This window comes from Artibeus jamaicensis, unplaced genomic scaffold (assembly GCF_021234435.1).
Source record: "Artibeus jamaicensis isolate MK-2021 breed Jamaican fruit bat unplaced genomic scaffold, CSHL_Jam_final scaffold_1031, whole genome shotgun sequence".
NCBI lineage: Eukaryota > Metazoa > Chordata > Mammalia > Chiroptera > Phyllostomidae > Artibeus > Artibeus jamaicensis.
This window is the reverse complement of record NW_026522026.1, coordinates 3,345,298-3,372,596: the sequence shown is the minus strand read 5'-3', so window position 1 is coordinate 3,372,596 and position 27,299 is coordinate 3,345,298. Positions and strand designations below refer to the sequence as shown.

The window sequence follows — 27,299 nt, the reverse complement described above, 5'->3', positions numbered from 1 at the left end:
GATAATAACGTGCATCACATGGTTAAGGTGGCCTTTGCCAAATTCTCCCCTGTAACGTTATTGTTCATTTCTTTTCCCTACTCTCCTGTTTGGAAGTAAATCCCAGAGCCTGGCCCACACCCGCAAGGGGAGACAGTTGAGCTCTTCTCTCAGGGGGACGGACACTCTGCTCACCTCACTTACTTGGCATCTTCTGTAAGATTTGTCCCTTCTGTGCTGTACATCTGTTGTTCTGCTCCTTTGTTTCTTCATTTCTGTCCGCTTTTGTGTTATTCATGTATTTCCTTGTGCTCCATTCTAACTCCTTGTCAGATTTTTTAAAGCATTTCATTTATTTTTAGAGAAAGGGAGAGAGAGAAACATCAATGTGTGGTTTTCTCTCAAATATCTGTGATGAATAGATATCTGTGAGGGATCCCCTACTGGGGATCTGGCGCACAGCCTAGGCTTGTGCCCTGAGTGGGAATTGAACTGGTGACTCTTTGGTTCACGGTCCCGTGCTCAATCCACTGAGCCATACCAGCCAGGCCACCTTTTTAGATTTTTAAGTGCAAAATTTTGCATTTCCTTCTTAGAAGTCACTTTTTAAATGATGATCTATATCTTGCCACATTATACTTTCTTAAACTTAATACTTTTCTCTAACCACTGAATAAATATGTTATAATTGCATTTATCTCCCTAACTGTCCTTTGTGCTACTTTTGTCATGTATTTTACTGTACAGTCTGTTTTTCTCTGTATTTAAGTATTTTGGAGGATCCACTTTTGTACCTGTTGTAATTAGCATCATGAACAAGAATAAAAACACAAGTGTAATGTTTGAAAAACCACTTACCAAAAGCATTTACAAGGAGCCATTGTTAAAATACTTCTAAACATTCACAAATTTACAGGGAACTACTTTTCAAATAATGAATTGGCCAGGGTGAAAAACTACAGTATTTTATATAAAACTAGGCTTCTCAATGTGGGTGGGAAGAGTGGTATGTCAAGGAGTCCTGCATGAGTAAGAGAAATAAAAGGGGAAGATAAAGTTTAAGGGTAGGCTTGACCTATGCAGAAGAATCCATAACTACCCTGGAACTTACTTATGAAAAGTTGTGTACTTATTCTTACATGTTTAAACTTCAGTCACTTTCAAAGTACTCAAGAAACCTACTGACAGGGGTGTCCAGCCCCCAGAAAGTGGACCTGACCAGTGCTGGTTCACGACCTGTGAGGAACCAGGCCTGGCTGCTCTGGCCCGAGGAGCAAAGCTTCTATTGCATTACCCCCCGGGCTCTGCCTCCTGTCTCCTTCCTCACCTGCCACCAACCGTGGAAAAATTCTCTTCCAGGGAACTGGTCCCTGGTGCCAAAAAGGTGGGGCACTGCTGCCTACCCAGCAAGACCTTTTCTCACTGCTCAAAACAGTCTTTGAATTTGTCTGTTTTAATGACATTTAGTGCTTCTGCTGGTTGTTTGTTTGTTTGTTTCACCTCTTCCACATGGCAGAATATTTTCCTTTGAGAACCTTCTTCATCTGGGAAAACGCTAAGAAGTAGCTCCTCTGGGGCACGATCCAACCAATAGGGAGGGTAGGACATGGGTGTCAAGCCATTTTTTGGTTAGGTGTGCTCGTAAATCACCCATCATGAAATGGGCAGACAGGTTGAAAGAGTCTTCAAAGAATAATTCCCTGAGGCTGAAGGCAGCCTCTCACAACAGTGTGAGCTGGCACCGTGATACACATGGGTTCCTAACACTCAGGTAGTGGGGGGAAGCCCGAACTACCAAGGGCCCACCCTCCAGAGGATAATTCCAGGGGGCTTGGGTCCTCCCTCCTAGAATCTACCGGTATAATATGCTAGGCGTCCTGCAGAAATGGAAGAGCCAGAAGAATAAAACAAAATCTAAACATGTTATTTTTTTCAAAACGTTTATTTTCATGTCATTTGTAAAAATGTAACAGTAGTTTTACCTCCTCTGTTTGAACACAAAGAAATCATGGCAAAATGAACATTAAACAAGGCATTGTGCCTTACAAGCAAGACATAAAATGTCCAAGGGAAGCTTCAACATCAAAATGCTGACCACCTAATGTGAAATAGTTTCAATAAATAAAGAATCACATTCTTTTACTCAAGTACAAAAATAGATGTGCACACACATTCTCTGACCCTAATAAGCCATTTCACTGTCCAGTTGCTTAGACTCCCCTCTCCCACACCTCCTCCTGCAGCTCTATCACAGTGCCTGGCTCTTAATGGTCTCCCGATAAACAGCCTCATGAGACACTTAAAATCCATCATCTTCAAATAAATAACAGTCAGAACTGAGTTATGTTTCATTAAATACATTCACACCTTCCACACCTTTAAATACTAACATGTACAATGTTAAAATATGAGCTCTGAAAAATAAATACACATATAAATAAATAGACCTCTGATAAATAGAAAAGTCAAACACAGGAATCCCTGTGTAGCTGTGGCAGGAAGCCATTGTCCCCTTCTCATTTTCAGTCCCCTCAGGGCAGGGACCTCCTTTCAGGAACCACCACCAGGAGCTGCTTCTCTCTAGGTCAGTTGGTGCTGCCCCTAGGGTGAGAAAGGGTTCTGTCAGAGGTGTCAGGGAAAGCTGTCTCCTCTCCCACTGGCCCCTGAAGCTGGAGGGCTTCTCCCTGCAGACTCTGGCCCAACCCTGTGCCAGCAGAAGGCTCCCCTGTACCTTCTCCCCTGCACAGCAGAGAGCTGGCTTGCTTTTTCATTGAGAGAAGCAGGACTGTAGGCTTTTTTTTGTCACACTGGGCTATAAAGTTACATGCATGACCTCATTTAATTCTCATACAATACATGGAATGAATAGGTAGTATTTCTACTTCCTTTGCTGAAACTTAAAGAGATGAAGAAAGAACACTTTCCTCCACTTGATCTGAGGGAGGTCTTGCTGCCAAGTCCCTGCCTTTCACCTTAAACTTCCCAGGCCCACGCTGTCTCAGACCAGGGATTCCACTCTTCAGGTCTAGGGCCAAGGAGGGATTGAAGCAAACAGTGTTTGTTCCTTGAGTGGCAGGCAATTTAGCATCACTGACTACATGTACTTATTTTTTACGAAGACATAGTTACCCACACTCATGTGAATGGGGATGGAGAAAAATCCATCCCCGCTGGAAAAATCCCGTGGGACCAGAGCAAGGTCATTACCTTGCTGCCAAATCTAACAGTGACATAATGATGATTTTCACGCCTTCAGCTAGACCCTGGGTTTCCCTGATACATTTTTCAGGAGGCAGATGCCAGAATCTGTCACCAATGACATTATAGTCACATAACTCACTTGTTCAGCATCTTTTCGATCATTTTCTTAACGAAAGGGGCTTCAGGGTTGAGACAAACATCCTGTCCGTTCTTGAGCGTGGCTCTGCAGAGAGAAGGGACAGTCCCCGTGAGACAAGTGGGCAGGAGGAGGGTCAGGGTGGAAGCATCTGAGCCTGGGAGGCAACACTTACACGACTTCGGTTTGGTCGCAGGAGGCTCCTGGGGCTGTCACCTTCACACTCTGGATGTGCTTGGGGTGAATTCCCTGCAAGGTCTGCAAACACTGGCAGCGAAGTTCATTGGCCACAGGCGCCCCTGTGGGGACAACAGACTCTGTTAGGGGAGCTGTCCCCAAGGGCGCCCACCCGTGGTCCCCTGTCCAGCCTTTGGGATCCCAGGGCTCCAAGTCTCACCTGCAGCGTGGCGGCAGGAGGTGACCAGGAGCAGGAGCAGCAGCGCTGCCCAGAGGAGTCCGGGGACACGGGGGACAGTGGGGGTCGCGGTGCGGGTCATGGTGCTCAGCTCGGTGGGTCTGGTTGGCGGTGCCTGGAGCGCGAGAGCTGGCGGGAGAGCTGGCTGGGCGAGATCTGTGGCTCCCGGAGACGGAGGAACCCCTTTTATCCATGATCCGGGGAAGGAAAGTTCGCAGCTCCCAGTCCCGGGAAATTCCCACACCTGCGGGTCGCCCGGGGGTGCGGATGACGGCGCTGCGCTGGCCGGTGCACCAGGAGTGACGACAGAGAGCTGGGAGGGCGGGGAGTGGGGTGGGGAGGGGCGTGGTATCCGCCCGTGCTCCTCGCTCAAGCTGGTCTCCTGAGTGACAAAGCAAAGTCTGGGATGATCTCTTTCCGCCCAAATCCCCAGGGGTCCAGGGGGCGAGTAGCCTCATAAGAAGGGTGTCACTTATCAGCACAGACAGGCACTTGGATGAAGGTTAGTTGTGAGGATTGGGGGAATTGCGGTGTGTGGGGGTGTGCGGAATCATGGAGAGGATTGTTTTAGCATTTATTAAGTGGCATAAATGTCTCTGGCTTGATGAGTTACCTCTGCACACATACACTCTTAAACACATCTGTCATCTCAGATTCCACATAAAATGTTCTCCTTGTTGTAAATCACACTTAGAGTCCTGTCAGGGGAGAGGGCATGAGGAGTGTCAAAAGTTTAATTCAGAGTGTAATCAAGGACAAAGTGTCCTGATCCTGTACAGCTTCCTTCCTCTGTGAAATTCTGGAACTTCCAGGGCTCTAGTGGTCCATGAGCACTACCTCTTGGGTGCCGAGGGCCCTGATGCAATCAGGAAGTAGGGGCTGCTGGTCACTTGGGTGCTGCTGGGGGGAGGGAGGGCTGCACTGGGCTCACAGGGTCCACCTGACCCCACCCCCTTGTCCCCCCCAAAAAAGTCACAGGAATGGAGAGATGCTGTCTATGTGAGTAGGACCCTTTGCTCTCTAAACAACAAAAACATGCGTTCTGGTGAAATGGCTGAAGTGAGAAGTACTTATTTAATCTTCCTTCCTTCGTTCCTTCCTTTTCCTTCCTTCCTTCCTCTTCCTTCCTTCCTTCCTTCCTTCCTTCCTTCCTTCCTTCCTTCCTTCCTTCCTTCCTTCCTTCCTTCCTTCCTTCCTTCCTTCCTTCCTTCCTTCCTTCCTTCCTTCCTTCCTTCCTTTGTTTCTTAATTTTTCTTTCTTTCTTTCCTTTATTTCTTTTGATTTTATTTATTGATTTTTAGAAAGGGGGGAGATCAGGAGAGAGAGGGAAAGAAACAGGGATGTGAGAGAGAAACATGGATTGGTTGTGTTTCACAAGCTCTGCACCAGGCTCTATTTACAATCCAGGCGTGTGCTAAGGAGGGGAATCAAACAGGGGTCTTTCACTTTGTAGAACAAGGCTCAACCAGTTGAGCCAAATGAGCAACGTGGGTCAGAGCAAACCCCACTTTTCTTATTTTATGTTCACAAATCTCATTTTGCTTCCATATTACACAGACTATTCTCCCTTCAGGTCAGAAAATTATTGTCTCTCTAGAGAAATAATCGTAGTCATATTTTGGTTTCAGTGATTTCTAGTAAGACCTTTCAAGCTGTTAATTTAAGCCTTTGTCATGCAATAGCTCCTTTTTCCACCCTAATTTTAATGTCCTTTGTGGGATTATTTGTAGGTTTCAGATGGTTTAGCTGTGATTCTGGATGCAGATCAGTGAGAGTTGTGGGAACATTACGTGGGAAGGTGTGCAGAGAGGAAGAAGAGGAGGGAGGGGATGCTGTAGAGATGCCAGGGCGTTCCCAGTCAGGTAGGAATTCTGGCTCCCCCAATACCAATAGATGACAGTGAATCTGTCCGTGCCTTCATTTTTCATCTGTAAAATGGTGCTCTCTACTTCAACAGGTTGTTATGATAAGTAAGTGTGTTACGTTAGTAAAACACTAGTACATATAATTTGCTATGTCATTTTAAAAATAAACCATAAATTGCTTTTCCCATATCACTAAGCTGAAATTCTTTTGGGAATAAAATCCTTGTGTAAAGAGAAATTTTAAAAAAATAGAAGAACCCTCCAAGCAATATAAACTTTTTGTACTTTTTAAACAGAAAACTAAGAATGGGTATTTTGGTCATCTAGTTTAATTGTTGGGTGATTTTTTAATTTTAGTTTTAGTAATTTCAGCTACAAAATGTGACTAAAACTAAAGATATAATTTCTTGATTTTAGAAAAGATTATGAATGACTGGGTTAAAGTAAATATTTGTCTTTATCCTTTTTAGTCACCATCTATATAATCCTGAGAAAAAGAACAGGGAATTTAAGTTTTTTAAATGAGTAGGAAGTGAAAGGTGACCTAAAGTTTATAAACTATGAGTAGCTTGGCAATAATTGAGAATTTGTATAGATACTCTTGTTGTTATATTTGTCTTTCTGGGATTCTTAATTGGAAACACTGTTTTCTTGAGATAATCAGTAGCCCAGAATTAAAATAGCTATTCTTTGAGAGTTAAAAATATGGTTTTATTTTTCTGATTATAGTTCTATATCTGCTCATTATTGAAAAATTATAAAGCATAGAAGGCATAAAGATATTGTTAGTAAGCCTTTTTAACTTTTGTCCAAGGAACAAACTTCAGCAGATCTTTTCTTTTTTTTTTCAATATTCTTAGAAATGTATTTATTCTATGTGTTTACAGGATGCTGATTAAATATAAAGTGTTACAGTAAATTATACTTTGCTATAATAGGCAATGTTTTAAATCCTTTACATATGTAAATAGACTAAACTTAATCTTCTCAACTGTCCCCATAAAGCAAGTCACTAGTTATTTTTTTCTCCACAGTTTTCCTCCACCAGGAGCAGAGAATTTAAACAATTTGCCCAGTCCTCACAGTGAGTGAAATTCAGAACTTTAGTTCTAGAGTGTGCAGCTTTACCCACTACATAATATAAAACAATGTGTTTCCTGAGACACTTGGTGGGTAACCTCAGGAGAACAGTTTGGTTTGGTCTGGTTTAAATATGATTGTTATTCTCATGGTTGAATAGTTCAATGTTATCTTTCCTAAAACAAACAAACAAAAAGAGCAATCTGCTCCCAAGTCTTCCAGTGTTTTATGTCATCAATGGCAAGCGTTTTCTTTTGTGGCATGAATATGATATATTTAAGTTTAATAAAGTCTGTGTCTATTTCATCTGTCTGTTTGTTGCAAATCAATGGACTTCACCTCCAGAATCTGAGGGCTTCCCAGAAGGGGCACTGAGCATTTTAGTCAGCTTTATTTGCTGAGAAAAAGATCCTCTTTTCCTGCTGACCCAGATTGAGTCATATATTAATGACTGAACAGTTTTGCCTTTGGAGTTGACAGGAGGCTACATAGAACTTCAGTCTCTTTAAAACTTAGGAAAAAGGAACATGTTTGTTCTAATGCCAGATCCAACCCAAATTATTGGCATCAGCAAATACTCATGGCGAATGAATAGAACATCAGGAAATTTACATTAGTAGTCCCCCAAAAGGAAACATTTCAAGAAGCAGCCTCATGTGTGTAGAAGAAGTATCTATAATTTTATACCTAAGTATAAAATGATTCGGTTTTATAATATCAGTTCCTTACAAAATGAAGCACAAAAGATAGGTTTTTCTACCTAAATATGCTGTCATCATTCAATCCATAGCAACCCATATTTATCTTTCAAAAAATTTAAACAGTGATGGGGTTATGAAGACTACTAAATTCATTGCATTCTTTCTTGTTTTATAGTGTGTTAACCCTAATTACTCATTTTATGAGCTGAATGACAGATTTATATATATGCCTGAACTTAAGATTAATGAAACCACCAATTTGAAAAGATACAGCCACCCATAAAGTAAAACTATTGGTAGCTAAATCCCATTTTGAGCCATGGTATTTACTTCATCCTGCAGAACCGATTGACATTATCTAATCTGCCTTTATAATCCGGCCTTGCTGCTGCATCCTCAGATCATGGAGTCACAGAAATGGGTAGTGCACTGCTGTTTTCCTAGCACTGGCCTCTGGAAATTGAGCCATCACAACTGCCAGCCCTGCTTTGTTACAATTACTGCTTCTAAGAGAATGACTCTGGCTCTGAGCAGAGAAGAATGGAGGTGTCTAAACGTGGCATTAAATCCCTGGATGCATACCCTTCTTCAGCCCAGAGTCAATGTCATCCTCCTGGTCCAGTCTCTGGTGTATTTTCATTTCTGCCTGGCTTGGGCTCCTTCCTCTGCCCTACAGAATCTGGATCTCCTTGGGGAACCGTCCCTTCTTCCTCCCAATCTGGCTGGTTCAGATAGGGTGACCCTACTCCAAAGCTCCAGGGGGTGGCTGGTGACCCCAAGTAGTGTTACTCAGTCCTTGCAATCCTGGTCCAATACCCAGGCTTTCTGCTAGACCCTGAGATGGGCAAGTGACCTCAGCATGATCAAGTAAGAAGAACTTTCCCTGAGTCCTTTCTTTCACGAAATGGTAGGGGAAAAAGTCTTGCTTGCTGCAGGGCTGTATCTGATAGGACAGAAACTCAGACCTTTGTCAGCGCTTGCCTAAAATGAAATCAGAATAGAGAAAAGGAGGCATATCTGGACTGAAGCTTATTATTGAACAGAAACTTTGAACTGTATCATTCAACTTCATTTCATCTGCTGGCCAGTCTTTCTGTTTGATAGGGCAAATGATTCCGTTTTTCAGTCAGCCCATGGGAGTTACAGTTGTATAGCTGACTCCCCAAACTACTAGAGTTATCTTTCTAACCAGGAGAGTTTCAGCTTTCATTCCTGCCTTTGTGCATTTGTTTCTGCATGTTCATGATCATTTTCCCAGCATTTACAAGACGACAGTGAAGTCTGGTGGGGTTGTGGGGTGTAAAGACAGACTCTGCTACCCTCTACCTCTCAGTGCCACGAGGGAGATGAGGTACAAATAGGAGATTTTACAAAACCTGGCCATTAGGGTGGCAAATCATTCCTGAGGTATTTGCAGTGAGGCAGGGAACACACCTTTTTCAGAGTGGGTCTATGAGAGGTGTCAGAGAGGTTTTCCTGAAGGCGGTGACCACTCCTGTGACTTTTAGGGATGAGAAGCTTGTGGATAAACAGGGAGCACTGAGGTGAGGAAAACAGTCTAGGAGAGGGCCAAATGAGTAAGGACGTGGCAACTGGAAAGAGCAGGGTGAGTACTTGGAGCAGCAAGTGGCTCATGCAGCTAAAGCTCACTCTGTGAGCAGACAGAAGGCACATACTGAGGCAGAAGGAGGCACCAAGCCTCAGACAGTGGAGGCCAACTGCCTCTATGATCCTGCTCATTGCTCAGCACCCAGTAGATGTTATCTCCTCCCAGAAAGATTCCAGAAGCATCTCGAGGTGTTTCCATGACCTTCTTGCAGAGACCACACTATGACCTTTACTGCTTAGCCACCATGGGGGTGGAGGTGGTAACCTAAGGTCCAGGGTGGGTGCAGAAAATGGGGGAATGGTAGATGTTGAGTTCAAAAGAGGATTTATTAAGCACATACAACATACAAAGGACCATGGTCAGTTTGGAAAAGATGTATGGGGAATAAAGCCAAAATTACAAAGGTGAACTTTTTAAAATATCTAACCTGCATACTTTCTTCTGCAACACAGCTAGTCTTTCCTGCTCCTCCAGTGAAGCTATCCCAGTGACTCCAACCACCTGTAACTGCTCAGATTCATTTCAATGAACTCTGAGCAGCCTCCAGTCTGTTAGATTTGGGCATTATTTCAAGGCTTTTCAAATAATACATTTCAATACACACTTTGTATTTTCATTTTCTTAAGATTATTTTTAAACTTTCCTGGAAGTACTAATGAGTAATTAGGTGACATCTAATATAAAACAAGGAGAAAAGGAATACCCAAATGACAAATGGATGTCAAGACATAAATATAGAAAATGAGGAAGTGTCTTCATTAAAATATTCTTTATCACACTTGGTTCTAAGAGGCACGAAAAGAGTGTGATGATCCTGTGTTGATGTTTCCTGTGTTATGAAAGTAAAATTTGGGAAGTTGAGAGATGAGTTATAAACCACAGCGAACATGTCACACAGTGAAATATGGAAACTTATTTCAGCTTGGACGATTACAAATCATAAAAAAACTTGATCAAGGAATAACCTCTATAACATTCCCATATTTTGAAATTTGTAAATGAATTCTTTATGGCCATATATGTCTCTCTTATAAAAATGTTCCTGCGTATTGGGAAAAATAAATGTGAATCATGCAATTGTTGGGTGAAGTGCCTATGTACATTGCTCAGACCAAGATGGTTGGTGGTGTTGCTTAATCTTCTACACTCTTCACTGCTTTGGCTACTAAGTATTTAAAGAAGTTTACTAGAATCTTTTAGCTTCTCTCCATTTGCTTTATATATTTTGATCAATGTTATTAGGTTCATAAAATATTAGAATTGTTTCTGTCTTGTGAAATTTCCCCCTTTGTATTTTGAATTTGCCTTCTTTATCTCTAAGACCACTTTTCCCCTTTTAGCTTAATAAATTATCAGGCGTTAATATATCCACTACTGGCCAATTTGTTAATATTTATATTAATAATAGATTATTAATAGGTAATCAGTATACTAATATAGCCATGTCAGGATTCTTTCACTTAGTTTCAGCATGAATAACACTCAATTCTCTTAATTTCAAGCAATGTGAGTTTTAAAGTGTGTCTTCTTAATGCAGTGTGCATTTTTGTCTTATTTGTGTAGTCAAAATTTTTGACTTTTAATTGGAATGCTTGTTTCATTTAAATTGGTTTCTCTTTTTCTCTCTTTTTCTATTGTTGTTCAAGTACAATTATCTCCCTTCCCCCACCACCACTCCCACCCACCCAAGGCATCCCCACCTCCCACCCTTCATCCCACCCCCCTTTGGCTTTGTCTATCAGTCCTTTATACATGTTCCATTTCATTATATTTCATTGTGTATGCTACTACAGTTGTCACAAAGTTCCCCCTTTGTCCCCTCCACACAGTCCCTCCACCCCTTCTCCCTCAAGCAATCCCCGCACTGTTGTCCATGTCCATGGGTCCTGAATATAAGTTCTTTGGCTGCTCTATTCCCTATGCTATACTTTCCACCCCATGACTATTCTGTAATTACCTAGTTGTACATCTTAATCCCTACACCTTTGGGTTTCAGTCTACTATCTTGCTATTCTACATGTCCTGTCTTTATTGAAAGCATTTTCAAGTTGAGATAATTTTAGATTTATGAGAAATGTATACAGATATTACAGAGAATTGCTGTGGACCTCTGCCCAGTATTTCCTACTGCTGATATCTTACATAATTATAATACATTATTCAAGACATGGGATTAACTGGGACAATATTATTGCCTAAATTCTAGTCTCTTAGTACAATATCACGAATTTTTCACTGTTGTCCATTTGCAATTCTGAATCCAGCCCAGCATTCCACACTGGGTTTAGTCATCATCACATGGCCTTCGTCTCCTCTGAGCTCTGACAGACCCTCAGTATTGTCTTGTTTTTCCTGAAGTGGACAGTGTCCAAGAATTTGTGTTGGGTATTTTGTAAAACGTTCCTCAGCTTGGCTTTCTAGGGTGATTTCCCATGATCCTCCCTGAGTTCTGGGTTTGGGGAAGAACGTCCTGGTGATGTGGTCCCTCCCATTCCTGGCATTTTGGGGAGGACACAATATGGACCCATTCACAGGACACAACTGGTGATAATAACGTGCATCACATGGTTAAGGTGGCCTTTGCCAAATTCTCCCCTGTAACGTTATTGTTCATTTCTTTTCCCTACTCTCCTGTTTGGAAGTAAATCCCAGAGCCTGGCCCACACCCGCAAGGGGAGACAGTTGAGCTCTTCTCTCAGGGGGGACGGACACTCTGCTCACCTCACTTACTTGGCATCTTCTGTAAGATTTGTCCCTTCTGTGCTGTACATCTGTTGTTCTGCTCCTTTGTTTCTTCATTTCTGTCCGCTTTTGTGTTATTCATGTATTTCCTTGTGCTCCATTCTAACTCCTTGTCAGATTTTTTAAAGAATTTCATTTATTTTTAGAGAAAGGGAGAGAGAGAAACATCAATGTGTGGTTTTCTCTCAAATATCTGTGATGAATAGATATCTGTGAGGGATCCCCTACTGGGGATCTGGCGCACAGCCTAGGCTTGTGCCTTGAGTGGGAATTGAACTGGTGACTCTTTGGTTCACGGTCCCGTGCTCAATCCACTGAGCCATACCAGCCAGGCCACCTTTTCAGATTTTTAAGTGCAAAATTTTGCATTTCCTTCTTAGAAGTCACTTTTTAAATGATGATCTATATCTTGCCACATTATACTTTCTTAAACTTAATACTTTTCTCTAACCACTGAATAAATATGTTATAATTGCATTTATCTCCCTAACTGTCCTTTGTGCTACTTTTGTCATGTATTTTACTGTACAGTCTGTTTTTCTCTGTATTTAAGTATTTTGGAGGATCCACTTTTGTACCTGTTGTAATTAGCATCATGAACAAGAATAAAAACACAAGTGTAATGTTTGAAAAACCACTTACCAAAAGCATTTACAAGGAGCCATTGTTAAAATACTTCTAAACATTCACAAATTTACAGGGAACTACTTTTTGAATAACGAATTGGCCAGGGGGAAAAACTACAGTATTTTATATAAAACTAGGCTTCTCAATGTGGGTGGGAAGAGTGGTATGTCAAGGAGTCCTGCATGAGTAAGAGAAATAAAAGGGGAAGATAAAGTTTAAGGGTAGGCTTGTCCTATGCAGAAGAATCCAAAACTACCCTGGAATTTATGTATGAAAAGTTGTGTACTTATTCTTACATGTTTAAACTTCAGTCACTTTCAAAGTACTCAAGAAACCTACTGACAGGGGTGTCCAGCCCCCAGAAAGTGGACCTGACCAGTGCTGGTTCACGACCTGTGAGGAACCAGGCCCCGCTGCTCTGGCCCGAGGAGCAAAGCTTCCATTGCATTACCCCCCGGGCTCTGCCTCCTGTCTCCTTCCTCACCTGCCACCAACCGTGGAAAAATTCTCTGCCAGGGAACTGGTCCCTGGTGCCAAAAAGGTGGGGCACTGCTGCCTACCCAGCAAGACCTTTTCTCACTGCTCAAAACAGTCTTTGAATTTGTCTGTTTTAATGACATTTAGTGCTTCTGCTGGTTGTTTGTTTGTTTGTTTCACCTTTTCCACATGGCAAAATATTTTCCTTTGAGAACCTTCTTCATCTGGGAAAACGCTAAGAAGTAGCTCCTCTGGGGCACGATCCAACCAATAGGGAGGGTAGGACATGGGTGTCAAGCCATTTTTGGTCAGGTGTGCTCGTAAATCACCCATCATGAAATGGGCAAACAGGTTGAAAGAGTCTTCAAAGAATAATTCCCTGAGGCTGAAGGCAGCCTCTCACAACAGTGTGAGCTGGCACCGTGATACACATGGGTTCCTAACACTCAGGTAGTGGGGGAAGCCCGAACCACCAAGGGCCCAGCCTCCAGAGGATAATTCCAGGGGGCTTGGGTCCTCCCTCCTAGAATCTACTGGTATAACATGCTAGGTGTCCTGCAGAAATGGAAGAGCCAGAAGAATAAAACAAAATCTAAACATGTTATATTTTCCAAAACATTTATTTTCATGTCATTTGTAAAAATGTAACAGTAGTTTTACCTCCTCTGTTTGAACACAAAGAAATCATGGCAAAATGAACATTAAACAAGGCATTGTGCCTTACAAGCAAGACATAAAATGTCCAAGGGAAGCTTCAACATCAAAGTGCTGACCACCTAATGTGAAATAGTTTCAATAAATAAAGAATGACATTCTTTTACTCAAGTACAAAAATAGATGTGCACACACATTCTCTGACCCTAATAAGCCATTTCACTGTCCAGTTGCTTAGACTCCCCTCTCCCACACCTCCTCCTACAGCTCTATCACAGTGCCTGGCTCTTAATGGTCTCCCGATAAACATTAGCCTCATGAGACACTTAAAATCCATCATCTTCAAATAAATAACAGTCAGAACTGAGTTATGTTTCATTAAACACATTCACACCTTCCACACCTTTAAATACTAACATGTACAATGTTAAAATATGAGCTCTGAAAAATAAATACACATATAAATAAATAGACCTCTGATAAATAGAAAAGTCAAACACAGGAATCCCTGTGTAGCTGTGGCAGGAAGCCATTGTCCCCTTCTCATTTTCAGTCCCCTCAGGGCAGGGACCTCCTTTCAGGAACCACCACCAGGAGCTGCTTCTCTCCAGGTCAGTTGGTGCTGCCCCTAGGGTGAGAAAGGGTTCTGTCAGAGGTGTCAGGGAAAGCCGTCTCCTCTCCCACTGGCCCCTGAAGCTGGAGGGCTTCTCCCTGCAGACTCTGGCCCAAGGCTGTGCCAGCAGAAGGCTCCCCTGTACCTTCTCCCCTGCACAGCAGAGAGCTGGCTTGCTTTTTCATTGAGAGAAGCAGGACTGTGGGCTCTTTTTTGTCACACTGGGCTATAAAGTTACATGCATGACCTCATTTAATTCTCATACAATACATGGAATGAATAGGTAGTATTTCTACTTCCTTTGCTGAAACTTAAAGAGATGAAGAAAGAACACTTTCCTCCACTTGATCTGAGGGAGGTCTTGCTGCCAAGTCCCTGCCTTTCACCTTAAACTTCCCAGGCCCACGCTGTCTCAGACCAGGGATTCCACTCTTCAGGTCTAGGGCCAAGGAGGGATTGAGGCAAACAGTGTTTGTTCCTTGAGTGGCAGGCAATTTAGCATCACTGACTACATGTACTTATTTTTTACGAAGACATAGTTACCCACACTCATGTGAATGGGGATGGAGAAAAATCCATCCCCACTGGAAAAATCCCGTGGGACCAGAGCAAGGTCATTACCTTGCTGCCAAATCTAATAGTGACATAATAATGATTTTCACGCCTTCAGCTAGACCCTGGGTTTCCCTGATACATTTTTCAGGAGGCAGATGCCAGAATCTGTCACCAAGGACATTATAGTCACATAACTCACTTGTTCAGCATCTTTTCGATCATTTTCTTAACGAAAGGGGCTTCAGGGTTGAGACAAACATCCTGTCCGTTCTTGAGTGTGGCTCTGCAGAGAGAGGAGACAGTCCCCGTGAGACAAGTGGGCAGGAGGAGGGTCAGGGTGGAAGCATCTGAGCCTGGGAGGCAACACTTACACGACTTCGGTTTGGTCGCAGGAGGCTCCTGGGGCTGTCACCTTCACACTCTGGATGTGCTTGGGGTGAATTCCCTGCAAGGTCTGCAAACACTGGCAGCGAAGTTCATTGGCCACAGGCGCCCCTGTGGGGACAACAGACTCTGTTAGGGGAGCTGTCCCCAAGGGCGCCCACCCGTGGTCCCCTGTCCAGCCTTTGGGATCCCAGGGCTCCAAGTCTCACCTGCAGCGTGGCGGCAGGAGGTGACCAGGAGCAGGAGCAGCAGCGCTGCCCAGAGGAGTCCGGGGACACGGGGGACAGTGGGGGTCGTGGTGCGGGTCATGGTGCTCAGCTTGGTGGGTCTGGTTGGCGGTGCCTGGAGCGCGAGAGCTGGGGGGAGAGCTGGCTGGGCGAGATCTGTGGCTCCCGGAGACGGAGGAACCCCTTTTATCCATGATCCGGGGAAGGAAAGTTCGCAGCTCCCAGTCCCGGGAAATTCCCACACCTGCGGGTCGCCCGGGGGTGCGGATGACGGCGCTGCGCTGGCCGGTGCACCAGGAGTGACGACAGAGAGCTGGGAGGGCGGGGAGTGGGGTGGGGAGGGGCGTGGTATCCGCCCGTGCTGCTCGCTCAAGCTGGTCTCCAGCGTGACAAAGCAGAGTCTGGGATGATCTCTTTCCGCCCAAATCCCCAGGGGTCCAGGGGGCGAGTAGCCTCATAAGAAGGGTGTCATTTATCAGCACAGACAGGCACTTGGATGAAGGTTAGTTGTGAGGATTGGGGGAATTGTGGTGTGTGGGGGTGTGCGGAATCATGGAGAGGATTGTTTTAGCATTTATTAAGTGGCATAAATGTCTCTGGCTTGATGAGTTACCTCTGCACACATACACTCTTAAACACATCTGTCATCTCAGATTCCACATAAAATGTTCTCCTTGTTGTAAATCACACTTAGAGTCCTGTCAGGGGAGAGGGGATGAGGAGTGTCAAAAGTTTAATTCAGAGTGTAATCAAAGACAAAGTGTCCTGATCCTGTAAAGCTTCCTTCCTCTGTGAAATTCTGGAACTTCCAGGGCTCTAGTGGTCCATGAGCACTACCTCTTGGGTGCCGAGGGCCCTGATGCAATCAGGAAGTAGGGGCTGCTGGTCACTTGGGTGCTGCTGGGGGGAGGGAGGGCTGCACTGGGCTCACAGGGTCCACCTGACCCCACCCCCTTGTCCCCCCCAAAAAAGTCACAGGAATGGAGAGATGCTGTCTATGTGAGTAGGACCCTTTGCTCTCTAAACAACAAAAACATGCGTTCTGGTGAAATGGCTGAAGTGAGAAGTACTTATTTAATCTTCCTTCCTTCGTTCCTTCCTTTTCCTTCCTTCCTTCCTTCCTTCCTTCCTTCCTTCCTTCCTTCCTTCCTTCCTTCCTTCCTTCCTTCCTTCCTTCCTTCCTTCCTTCCTTCCTTCCTTCCTTCCTTCCTTCCTTCCTTCCTTCCTTTGTTTCTTAATTTTTCTTTCTTTCTTTCCTTTATTTCTTTTGATTTTATTTATTGATTTTTAGAAAGGGGGAGATCAGGAGAGAGAGGGAAAGAAACAGGGATGTGAGAGAGAAACATGGATTGGTTGTGTTTCACAAGCTCTGCACCAGGCTCTATTTACAATCCAGGCATGTGCTAAGGAGGGGAATCAAACAGGGGTCTTTCACTTTGTAGAACAAGGCTCAACCAGTTGAGCCAAATGAGCAACGTGGGTCAGAGCAAACCCCACTTTTCTTATTTTATGTTCACAAATCTCATTTTGCTTCCATATTACACAGACTATTCTCCCTTCAGGTCAGAAAATTATTGTCTCTCTAGAGAAATAATCGTAGTCATATTTTGGTTTCAGTGATTTCTAGTAAGACCTTTCAAGCTGTTAATTTAAGCCTTTGTCATGCAATAGCTCCTTTTTCCACCCTAATTTTAATGTCCTTTGTGGGATTATTTGTAGGTTTCAGATGGTTTAGCTGTGATTCTGGATGCAGATCAGTGAGAGTTGTGGGAACATTACGTGGGAAGGTGTGCAGAGAGGAAGAAGAGGAGGGAGGGGATGCTGTAGAGATGCCAGGGCGTTCCCAGTCAGGTAGGAATTCTGGCTCCCCCAATACCAATAGATGACAGTGAATCTGTCCGTGCCTTCATTTTTCATCTGTAAAATGGTGCTCTCTACTTCAACAGGTTGTTATGATAAGTAAGTGTGTTACGTTAGTAAAACACTAGTACATATAATTTGCTATGTCATTTAAAAATAAACCATAAATTGCTTTTCCCATATCACTAAGCTGAAATTCTTTTGGGAATAAAATCCTTGTGTAAAGAGAAATTTTAAAAAAATAGAAGAACCCTCCAAGCAATATAAACTTTTTGTACTTTTTAAACAGAAAACTAAGAATGGATTTTTTGGTCATCTAGTTTAATTGTTGGGTGATTTTTTAATTTTAGTTTTAGTAATTTCAACTACAAAATGTGACTAAAACTAAAGATATAATTTCTTGATTTTAGAAAAGATTATGAATGACTGGGTTAAAGTAAATATTTGTCTTTATCCTTTTCAGTCACCATCAATATAATCCTGAGAAAAAGAACAGGGAATTTAAGTTTTTTAAATGAGTAGGAAGTGAAAGGTGACCTAAAGTTTATAAACTATGAGTAGCTTGGCAATAATTGAGAATTTGTATAGATACTCTGGTTGTTATATTTGTCTTTCTGGGATTCTTAATTGGAAACACTGTTTTCTTGAGATAATCAGTAGCCCAGAATTAAAATAGCTATTCTTTAAGAGTTAAAAATATGGTTTTATTTTTCTGATTATAGTTCTGTATCTGCTCATTATTGAAAAATTATAAAGCATAGAAGGCATAAAGATATTGTTAGTAAGCCTTTTTAACTTTTATCCAAGGAACAAACTTCAGCAGATCTTTTCTTTTTTTTTTTCAATATTCTTAGAAATGTATTTATTCTATGTGTTTACAGGATGCTGATTAAATATAAAGTGTTACAGTAAATTATACTTTGCTATAATAGGCAATGTTTTAAATCCTTTACATATGTAAATAGACTAAACTTAATCTTCTCAACTGTCCCCATAAAGCAAGTCATAGTTATTTTTTTCTCCACAGTTTTCCTCCACCAGGGGCAGAGAATTTAAACAATTTGCCCAGTCCTCACAGTGAGTGAAATTCAGAACTTTAGTTCTAGAGTGTGCAGCTTTACCCACTACATAATATAAAACAATGTGTTTCCTGAGACACTTGGTGGGTAACCTCAGGAGAACAGTTTGGTTTGGTCTGGTTTAAATATATATGATTGTTATTCTCATGGTTGAATAGTTCAATGTTATCTTTCCTAAAACAAACAAACAAACAAAAAGAGCAATCTGCTCCCAAGTCTTCCAGTGTTTTATGTCATCAATGGCAAGCGTTTTCTTTTGTGGCATGAATATGATATATTTAAGTTTAATAAAGTCTGTGTCTATTTCATCTGTCTGTTTGTTGCAAATCAATGGACTTCACCTCCAGAATCTGAGGGCTTCCCAGAAGGGGCACTGAGCATTTTAGTCAGCTTTATTTGCTGAGAAAAAGATCCTCTTTTCCTGCTGACCCAGATTGAGTCATATTTTAATGACTGAACAGTTTTGCCTTTGGAGTTAACAGGAGGCTACATAGAACTTCAGCCTCTTTAAAACTTAAGAAAAAGGAAGATGTTTGTTCTAATGCCAGATCCAACCCAAATTATTGGCATCAGCAAATACTCATGGCGAATGAATAGAACATCAGGAAATTTACATTAGTAGTCCCCCAAAAGGAAACATTTCAAGAAGCAGCCTCATGTGTGTAGAAGTATCTATAATTTTATACCTAAGTATAAAATGATTCGGTTTTATAATATCAGTTCCTTACAAAATGAAGCACAAAAGATAGGTTTTTCTACCTAAATATGCTGTCATCATTCAATCCATAGCAACCCATATTTATCTTTCAAAAAATTTAAACAGTGATGGGGTTATGAAGACTACTAAATTCATTGCATTCTTTCTTGTTTTACAGTGTGTTAACCCTAATTGCTCATTTTATGAGCTGAATGACAGATTTATATATATGCCTGAACTTAAGATTAATGAAACCACCAATTTGAAAAGATAGAGCCACCCATAAAGTAAAACTATTGGTAGCTAAATCCCATTTTGAGCTATGGTATTTACTTCATCCTGCAGAATTGATTGACATTATCTAATCTGCCTTTATAATCCGGCCTTGCTGCTGCATCCTCAGATCATGGAGTCACAGAAATGGGTAGTGCACTGCTGTTTTCCTAGCGCTGGCCTCTGGAAATTGAGCCATCACAACTGCCAGCCCTGCTTTATTACAATTACTGCTTCTAAGAGAATGACTCTGGCTCTGAGCGAAGAATGGAGGTGTCTAAACGTGGCATTAAATCCCTGGATGCATACCCTTCTTCAGCCCAGAGTCAATGTCATCCTCCTGGTCCAGTCTCTGGTGTATTTTCATTTCTGCCTGGCTTGGGCTCCTTCCTCTGCCCTACAGAATCTGGATCTCCTTGGGGAACCGTCCCTTCTTCCTCCCAATCTGGCTGGTTCAGATAGGGTGACCCTTCTCCAAAGCTCCAGGGGTGGGCTGGTGACCCCAAGTAGTGTTACTCAGTCCTTGCAATCCTGGTCCAATACCCAGGCTTTCTGCTAGACCCTGAGATGGGCAAGTGACCTCAGCATGATCAAGTAAGAAGAACTTTCCCTGAGTCCTTTCTTTCACGAAATGGTAGGGAAAAAGTCTTGCTTGCTCCAGGGCTGTATCTGATAGGACAGAAACTTGGACCTTTGTCAGCGCTTGCCTAAAATGAAATCAGAATAGAGAAAAGGAGGCATATCTGGACTGAAGCTTATTATTGAACAGAAACTTTGAACTGTATCATTCAACTTCATTTCATCTGCTGGCCAGTCTTTCCATTTTATAGGGCAAATGATTCCGTTTTTCAGTCAGCCCATGGGAGTTACAGTTGTATAGCTGACTCCCCAAACTACTAGAGTTATCTTTCTAACCAGGAGAGTTTCAGCTTTCATTCCTGCCTTTGTGCATTTGTTTCTGCATGTTCGTGATCATTTTCCCAGCATTTACAAGACGACAGTGAAGTCTGGTGGGGTTGTGGGGTGTAAAGACAGACTCTGCTACCCTCTACCTCTCAGTGCCACGAGGGAGATGAGGTACAAATAGGAGATTTTACAAAACCTGGCCATTAGGGTGGCAAATCATTCCTGAGGTATTTGGAGTGAGGCAGGGAACACACCTTTTTCAGAGTGGGTCTATGAGAGGTGTCAGAGAGGTTTTCCTGAAGGCGGTGACCACTCCTGTGACTTTTAGGGATGAGAAGCTTGTGGATAAACAGGGAGCACTGAGGTGAGGAAAACAGTCTAGGAGAGGGCCAAATGAGTAAGGACGTGGCAACTGGAAAGAGCAGGGTGAGTACTTGGAGCAGCCAGTGGCTCATGCAGCTAAAGCTCACTCTGTGAGCAGACAGAAGGCACATACTGAGGCAGAAGGAGGCACCAAGCCTCAGACAGTGGAGGCCAACTGCCTCTATGATCCTGCTCATTGCTCAGCACCCAGTAGATGTTATCTCCTCCCAAAAAGATTCCAGAGGCATCTCGAGCTGTTTCTTCCATGACCTTCTTGCAGAGACCACACTATGACCTTTACTGCTTAGCCACCATGGGGGTGGAGGTGGTAACCTAAGGTCCAGGGTGGGTGCAGAAAATGGGGGAATGGTAGATGTTGAGTTCAAAAGAGGATTTATTAAGCACATACAACATACAAAGGACCATGGTCAGTTTGGAAAAAGATGTATGGGGAATAAAGCCAAAATTACAAAGGTGAACTTTTTAAAATATCTAACCTGCATACTTTCTTCTGCAACACAGCTAGTCTTTCCTGCTCCCCCAGTGAAGCTATCCCAGTGACTCCAACCACCTGTAACTGCTCAGATTCATTTCAATGAACTCTGAGCAGCCTCCAGTCTGTTAGATTTGGGCATTATTTCAAGGCTTTTCAAATAATACATTTCAATACACACTTTGTATTTTCATTTTCTTAAGATTATTTTTAAACTTTCCTGGAAGTACTAATGAGTAATTAGGTGACATCTAATATAAAACAAGGAGAAAAGGAATACCCAAATGACAAATGGATGTCAAGACATAAATATAGAAAATGAGGAAGTGTCTTCATTAAAATATTCTTTATCACACTTGGTTCTAAGAGGCATGAAAAGAGTGTGATGATCCTGTATTGATGTTTCCTGTATTATGAAAGTAAAATTTGGGAAGTTGAGAGATGAGTTATAAACCACAGCGAACATGTCACACAGTGAAATATGGAAACTTATTTCAGCTTGGACGATTACAAATCATAAAAAAACTTGATCAAGGAATAACCTCTATAACATTCCCATATTTTGAAATTTGTAAATGAATTCTTTATGGCCATATATGTCTCTCTTATAAAAATGTTCCTGCGTATTGGGAAAAATAAATGTGAATCATGCAATTGTTGGGTGAAGTGCCTATGTACGTTGCTCAGACCAAGATGGTTGGTGGTGTTGCTTAGTCTTCTACACTCTTCACTGCTTTGGCTACTAAGTATTTAAAGAAGTTTACTAGAATCTTTTAGCTTCTCTCCATTTGCTTTATATATTTTGATCAATGTTATTAGGTTCATAAAATATTAGAATTGTTTCTGTCTTGTGAAATTTCCCCCCTTTGTATTTTGAATTTGCCTTCTTTATCTCTAAGACCACTTTTTCCCTTATAGCCTAATAAATTATCGGGCCTTAATATATCAATTATTGACCAATTTGTTAATATTTATATTAATAATAGATTATTAATAGGTAATCAGTATACTAATATAGCCATGTCAGGATTCTTTCACTTAGTTTCAGCATGAATAACACTCAATTCTCTGAATTTCAAGCAATCTGAGTTTTAAAGTGTGTCTTCTTAATGCAGTGTGCATTTTTGTCTTATTTGTGTAGTCAAAATTTTTGACTTTTAATTGGAATGCTTGTTTCATTTAAATTGGTTTCTCTTTTCCTCTCTTTTTTTATTGTTGTTCAAGTACAATTATCTCCCTTCCCCCACCACCACTCCCACCCACCCAAGGCATCCCCACCTCCCACCCTTCATCCCACCCCCCTTTGGCTTTGTCTATGAGTCCTTTATACATGTTCCATTTAATTATATTTCATTGTGTATGCTACTACAGTTGTCACAAAGTTCCCCCTTTGTCCCCTCCACACAGTCCCTCCACCCCTTCTCCCTCAAGCAATCCCCACACTGTTGTCCATGTCCATGGGTCCTGAATATAAGTTCTTTGGCTGCTCTCTTCCCTATGCTATACTTTCCACCCCATGACTATTCTGTAATTACCTAGTTGTACATCTTAATCCCTACACCTTCGGGTTTCAGTCTACTATCTTGCTATTCTACATGTCCTGTCTTTATTGAAAGCATTTTCAAGTTGAGATAATTTTAGATTTATGAGAAATGTATACAGATATTACAGAGAATTGCTGTGGACCTCTGCCCAGTATTTCCTACTGCTGATATCTTACATAATTATAATACATTATTCAAGACATGAGATTAACTGGGACATTGGTATTGCCTAAATTCTAGTCTCTTAGTACAATATCACGAATTTTTCACTGTTGTCCATTTGCAATTCTGAATCCAGCCCAGCATTCCACAATGGGTTTAGTCATCACGTGGCCTTTGTCTCCTCTGAGCTCTGACGGACCCTCGGTATGGTCTTGTTTTTCCTGAAGTGGACAGTGTCCAAGAATTTGTGTTGGGTATTTTGTAAAATGTTCGTCAGCTTGGCTTTCTAGGGTAATTTCCCATGATCCTCCCTGAGTTCTGGGTTTGGGGAAGAACGTCCTGGTGATGTGGTCCCTCCCATTCCTGGCATTTTGGGGAGGACACAATATGGACCCATTCACAGGACACAACTGGTGATAATAACGTGCATCACATGGTTAAGGTGGCCTTTGCCAAATTCTCCCCTGTAACGTTATTGTTCATTTCTTTTCCCTACTCTCCTGTTTGGAAGTAAATCCCAGAGCCTGGCCCACACCCGCAAGGGGAGACAGTTGAGCTCTTCTCTCAGGGGGGACGGACACTCTGCTCACCTCACTTACTTGGCATCTTCTGTAAGATTTGTCCCTTCTGTGCTGTACATCTGTTGTTCTGCTCCTTTGTTTCTTCATTTCTGTCTGCTTTTGTGTTATTCATGTATTTCCTTGTGCTCCATTCTAACTCCTTGTCAGTTTTTTTAAAGCATTTCATTTATTTTTAGAGAAAGGGAGAGAGAGAAACATCAATGTGTGGTTTTCTCTCAAATATCTGTGATGACTAGATATCTGTGAGGGATCCCCTACTGGGGATCTGGCGCACAGCCTAGGCTTGTGCCTTGAGTGGGAATTGAACTGGTGACTCTTTGGTTCACGGTCCCGTGCTCAATCCACTGAGCCATACCAGCCAGGCCACCTTTTTAGATTTTTAAGTGCAAAATTTTGCATTTCCTTCTTAGAAGTCACTTTTTAAATGATGATCTATATCTTGCCACATTATACTTTCTTAAACTTAATACTTTTCTCTAACCACTGAATAAATATGTTATAATTGCATTTATCTCCCTAACTGTCCTTTGTGCTACTTTTGTCATGTATTTTACTGTACAGTCTGTTTTTCTCTGTATTTAAGTATTTTGGAGGATCCACTTTTGTACCTGTTGTAATTAGCATCATGAACAAGAATAAAAACACAAGTGTAATGTTTGAAAAACCACTTACCAAAAGCATTTACAAGGAGCCATTGTTAAAATACTTCTAAACATTCAAAAATTTACAGGGAACTATTTTTCAAATAATGAATTGGCCAGGGTGAAAAACTACAGTATTTTATATAAAACTAGGCTTCTCAATGTGGGTGGGAAGAGTGGTATGTCAAGGAGTCCTGCATGAGTAAGAGAAATAAAAGGGGAAGATAAAGTTTAAGGGTAGGCTTGACCTATGCAGAAGAATCCAAAACTACCCTGGAACTTACTTATGAAAAGTTGTGTACTTATTCTTACATGTTTAAACTTCAGTCACTTTCAAAGTACTCAAGAAACCTACTGACAGGGGTGTCCAGCCCCCAGAAAGTGGACCTGACCAGTGCTGGTTCACGACCTGTGAGGAACCAGGCCCCGCTGCTCTGGACCGAGGAGCAAAGCTTCTATTGCATTACCCCCCGGGCTCTGCCTCCTGTCTCCTTCCTCACCTGCCACCAACCGTGGAAAAATTCTCTGCCAGGGAACTGGTCCCTGGTGCCAAAAAGGTGGGGCACTGCTGCCTACCCAGCAAGACCTTTTCTCACTGCTCAAAACAGTCTTTGAATTTGTCTGTTTTAATGACATTTAGTGCTTCTGCTGGTTGTTTGTTTGTTTGTTTCACCTCTTCCACATGGCAGAATATTTTCCTTTGAGAACCTTCTTCATCTGGGAAAACGCTAAGAAGTAGCTCCTCTGGGGCACGATCCAACCAATAGGGAGGGTAGGACATGGGTGTCAAGCCATTTTTGGTCAGGTGTGCTCGTAAATCACCCATCATGAAATGGGCAAACAGGTTGAAAGAGTCTTCAAAGAATAATTCCCTGAGGCTGAAGGCAGCCTCTCACAACAGTGTGAGCTGGCACCGTGATACACATGGGTTCCTAACACTCAGGTAGTGGGGGAAGCCCGAACTACCAAGGGCCCACCCTCCAGAGGATAATTCCAGGGGGCTTGGGTCCTCCCTCCTAGAATCTACCGGTATAATATGCTAGGCGTCCTGCAGAAATGGAAGAGCCAGAAGAATAAAACAAAATCTAAACATGTTATTGTTTTCAAAACGTTTATTTTCATGTCATTTGTAAAAATGTAACAGTAGTTTTACCTCCTCTGTTTGAACACAAAGAAATCATGGCAAAATGAACATTAAACAAGGCATTGTGCCTTACAAGCAAGACATAAAATGTCCAAGGGAAGCTTCAACATCAAAGTGCTGACCACCTAATGTGAAATAGTTTCAATAAATAAAGAATGACATTCTTTTACTCAAGTACAAAAATAGATGTGCACACACATTCTCTGACCCTAATAAGCCATTTCACTGTCCAGTTGCTTAGACTCCCCTCTCCCACACCTCCTCCTACAGCTCTATCACAGTGCCTGGCTCTTAATGGTCTCCCGATAAACATTAGCCTCATGAGACACTTAAAATCCATCATCTTCAAATAAATAACAATCAGAACTGAGTTATGTTTCATTAAACACATTCACACCTTCCACACCTTTAAATACTAACATGTACAATGTTAAAATATGAGCTCTGAAAAATAAATACACATATAAATAAATAGACCTCTGATAAATAGAAAAGTCAAACACAGGAATCCCTGTGTAGCTGTTGCAGGAAGCCATTGTCCCCTTCTCATTTTCAGTCCCCTCAGGGCAGGGACCTCCTTTCAGGAACCACCACCAGGAGCTGCTTCTCTCCAGGTCAGTTGGTGCTGCCCCTAGGGTGAGAAAGGGTTCTGTCAGAGGTGTCAGGGAAAGCTGTCTCCTCTCCCACTGGCCCCTGAAGCTGGAGGGCTTCTGCCTGCAGACTCTGGCCCAAGGCTGTGCCAGCAGAAGGCTCCCCTGTACCTTCTCCCCTGCACAGCAGAGAGCTGGCTTGCTTTTTCATTGAGAGAAGCAGGACTGTGGGCTCTTTTTTGTCACACTGGGCTATAAAGTTACATGCATGACCTCATTTAATTCTCATACAATACATGGAATCAATAGGTAGTATTTCTACTTCCTTTGCTGAAACTTAAAGAGATGAAGAAAGAACACTTTCCTCCACTTGATCTGAGGGAGGTCTTGCTGCCAAGTCCCTGCCTTTCACCTTAAACTTCCCAGGCCCACGCTGTCTCAGACCAGGGATTCCACTCTTCAGGTCTAGGGCCAAGGAGGGATTGAGGCAAACAGTGTTTGTTCCTTGAGTGGCAGGCAATTTAGCATCACTGACTACATGTACTTATTTTTTACGAAGACATAGTTACCCACACTCATGTGAATGGGGATGGAGAAAAATCCATCCCCACTGGAAAAATCCCGTGGGACCAGAGCAAGGTCATTACCTTGCTGCCAAATCTAACAGTGACATAATGATGATTTTCACGCCTTCAGCTAGACCCTGGGTTTCCCTGATACATTTTTCAGGAGGCAGATGCCAGAATCTGTCACCAAGGACTTTAGAGTCACATAACTCACTTGTTCAGCATCTTTTCGATCATTTTCTTAACGAAAGGGGCTTCAGGGTTGAGACAAACATCCTGTCCGTTCTTGAGTGTGGCTCTGCAGAGAGAAGGGACAGTCCCCGTGAGCCAAGTGGGCAGGAGGAGGGTCAGGGTGGAAGCATCTGAGCCTGGGAGGCAACACTTACACGACTTCGGTTTGGTCGCAGGAGGCTCCTGGGGCTGTCACCTTCACACTCTGGATGTGCTTGGGGTGAATTCCTTGCAAGGTCTGCAAACACTGGCAGCGAAGTTCATTGGCCACAGGCGCCCCTGTGGGGACAACAGACTCTGTTAGGGAAGCTGTCCCCAAGGGCGCCCACCCGTGGTCCCCTGTCCAGCCTTTGGGATCCCAGGGCTCCAAGTCTCACCTGCAGCGTGGCGGCAGGAGGTGACCAGGAGCAGGAGCAGCAGCGCTGCCCAGAGGAGTCCGGGGACACGGGGGACAGTGGGGGTCGCGGTGCGGGTCATGGTGCTCAGCTTGGTGGGTCTGGTTGGCGGTGCCTAGAGCTCGAGAGCTGGCTGGAGAGCTGGCTGGGCGAGATCTGTGGCTCCCGGAGACGGAGGAACCCCTTTTATCCATGATCCGGGGAAGGAAAGTTCGCAGCTCCCAGTCCCGGGAAATTCCCACACCTGCGGGTCGCCCGGGGGTGCGGATGACGGCGCTGCGCTGGCCGGTGCACCAGGAGTGACGACAGAGAGCTGGGAGGGCGGGGAGTGGGGTGGGGAGGGGCGTGGTATCCGCCCGTGCTGCTCGCTCAAGCTGGTCTCCTGAGTGACAAAGCAGAGTCTGGGATGATCTCTTTCCGCCCAAATCCCCAGGGGTCCAGGGGGCGAGTAGCCTCATAAGAAGGGTGTCACTTATCAGCACAGACAGGCACTTGGATGAAGGTTAGTT

At 43.0% G+C, this 27,299-nt stretch overlaps 3 protein-coding genes across 3 annotated transcripts; all 3 read right to left on the bottom strand.

Moving 5' to 3' along the window:
- Window positions 1-1,923: 1,923 nt before the first annotated feature.
- LOC119059310 (growth-regulated protein homolog gamma-like) lies at window positions 1,924-4,007 on the bottom strand. The gene is made up of 4 exons (XM_053655682.1): window positions 3,714-4,007; window positions 3,492-3,615; window positions 3,320-3,403; window positions 1,924-2,580 (listed from the first exon to the last, which is right to left on the bottom strand). The coding sequence occupies exons 1-4, from the start codon at window positions 3,811-3,813 to the stop codon at window positions 2,565-2,567; spliced, it is 324 nt and encodes a 107-aa protein (XP_053511657.1). The 5' UTR covers window positions 3,814-4,007; the 3' UTR covers window positions 1,924-2,564.
- Window positions 4,008-13,467: 9,460 nt separating this feature from the next.
- Window positions 13,468-15,411, bottom strand: LOC128625893 (growth-regulated protein homolog gamma-like). The gene is made up of 4 exons (XM_053655683.1): window positions 15,248-15,411; window positions 15,026-15,149; window positions 14,854-14,937; window positions 13,468-14,114 (listed from the first exon to the last, which is right to left on the bottom strand). Exons 1-4 carry the CDS (start codon window positions 15,345-15,347, stop codon window positions 14,099-14,101), a joined length of 324 nt encoding a protein of 107 aa, XP_053511658.1. The 5' UTR covers window positions 15,348-15,411; the 3' UTR covers window positions 13,468-14,098.
- A 9,569-nt stretch (window positions 15,412-24,980) lies between these two features.
- LOC128625894 (growth-regulated protein homolog gamma-like) lies at window positions 24,981-27,068 on the bottom strand. The gene is made up of 4 exons (XM_053655684.1): window positions 26,773-27,068; window positions 26,551-26,674; window positions 26,379-26,462; window positions 24,981-25,639 (listed from the first exon to the last, which is right to left on the bottom strand). The coding sequence occupies exons 1-4, from the start codon at window positions 26,870-26,872 to the stop codon at window positions 25,624-25,626; spliced, it is 324 nt and encodes a 107-aa protein (XP_053511659.1). The 5' UTR covers window positions 26,873-27,068; the 3' UTR covers window positions 24,981-25,623.
- Window positions 27,069-27,299: the final 231 nt, after the last annotated feature.

Coding starts and splice junctions, on each gene's coding strand:
- LOC119059310 (XM_053655682.1), bottom strand. CDS start 3,813: ATGACCCGCACCGCGACCCCCACTGTCCCCCGTGTCCCCGGACTCCTC. Junction 3,616..3,713: donor CTCCTGCCGCCACGCTGCAG/GTGAGACTTGGA, acceptor TTGTCCCCACAG/GGGCGCCTGTGGCCAATGAA. Junction 3,404..3,491: donor TGCGACCAAACCGAAGTCGT/GTAAGTGTTGCC, acceptor TTCTCTCTGCAG/AGCCACGCTCAAGAACGGAC.
- LOC128625893 (XM_053655683.1), bottom strand. CDS start 15,347: ATGACCCGCACCACGACCCCCACTGTCCCCCGTGTCCCCGGACTCCTC. Junction 15,150..15,247: donor CTCCTGCCGCCACGCTGCAG/GTGAGACTTGGA, acceptor TTGTCCCCACAG/GGGCGCCTGTGGCCAATGAA. Junction 14,938..15,025: donor TGCGACCAAACCGAAGTCGT/GTAAGTGTTGCC, acceptor CTCTCTCTGCAG/AGCCACACTCAAGAACGGAC.
- LOC128625894 (XM_053655684.1), bottom strand. CDS start 26,872: ATGACCCGCACCGCGACCCCCACTGTCCCCCGTGTCCCCGGACTCCTC. Junction 26,675..26,772: donor CTCCTGCCGCCACGCTGCAG/GTGAGACTTGGA, acceptor TTGTCCCCACAG/GGGCGCCTGTGGCCAATGAA. Junction 26,463..26,550: donor TGCGACCAAACCGAAGTCGT/GTAAGTGTTGCC, acceptor TTCTCTCTGCAG/AGCCACACTCAAGAACGGAC.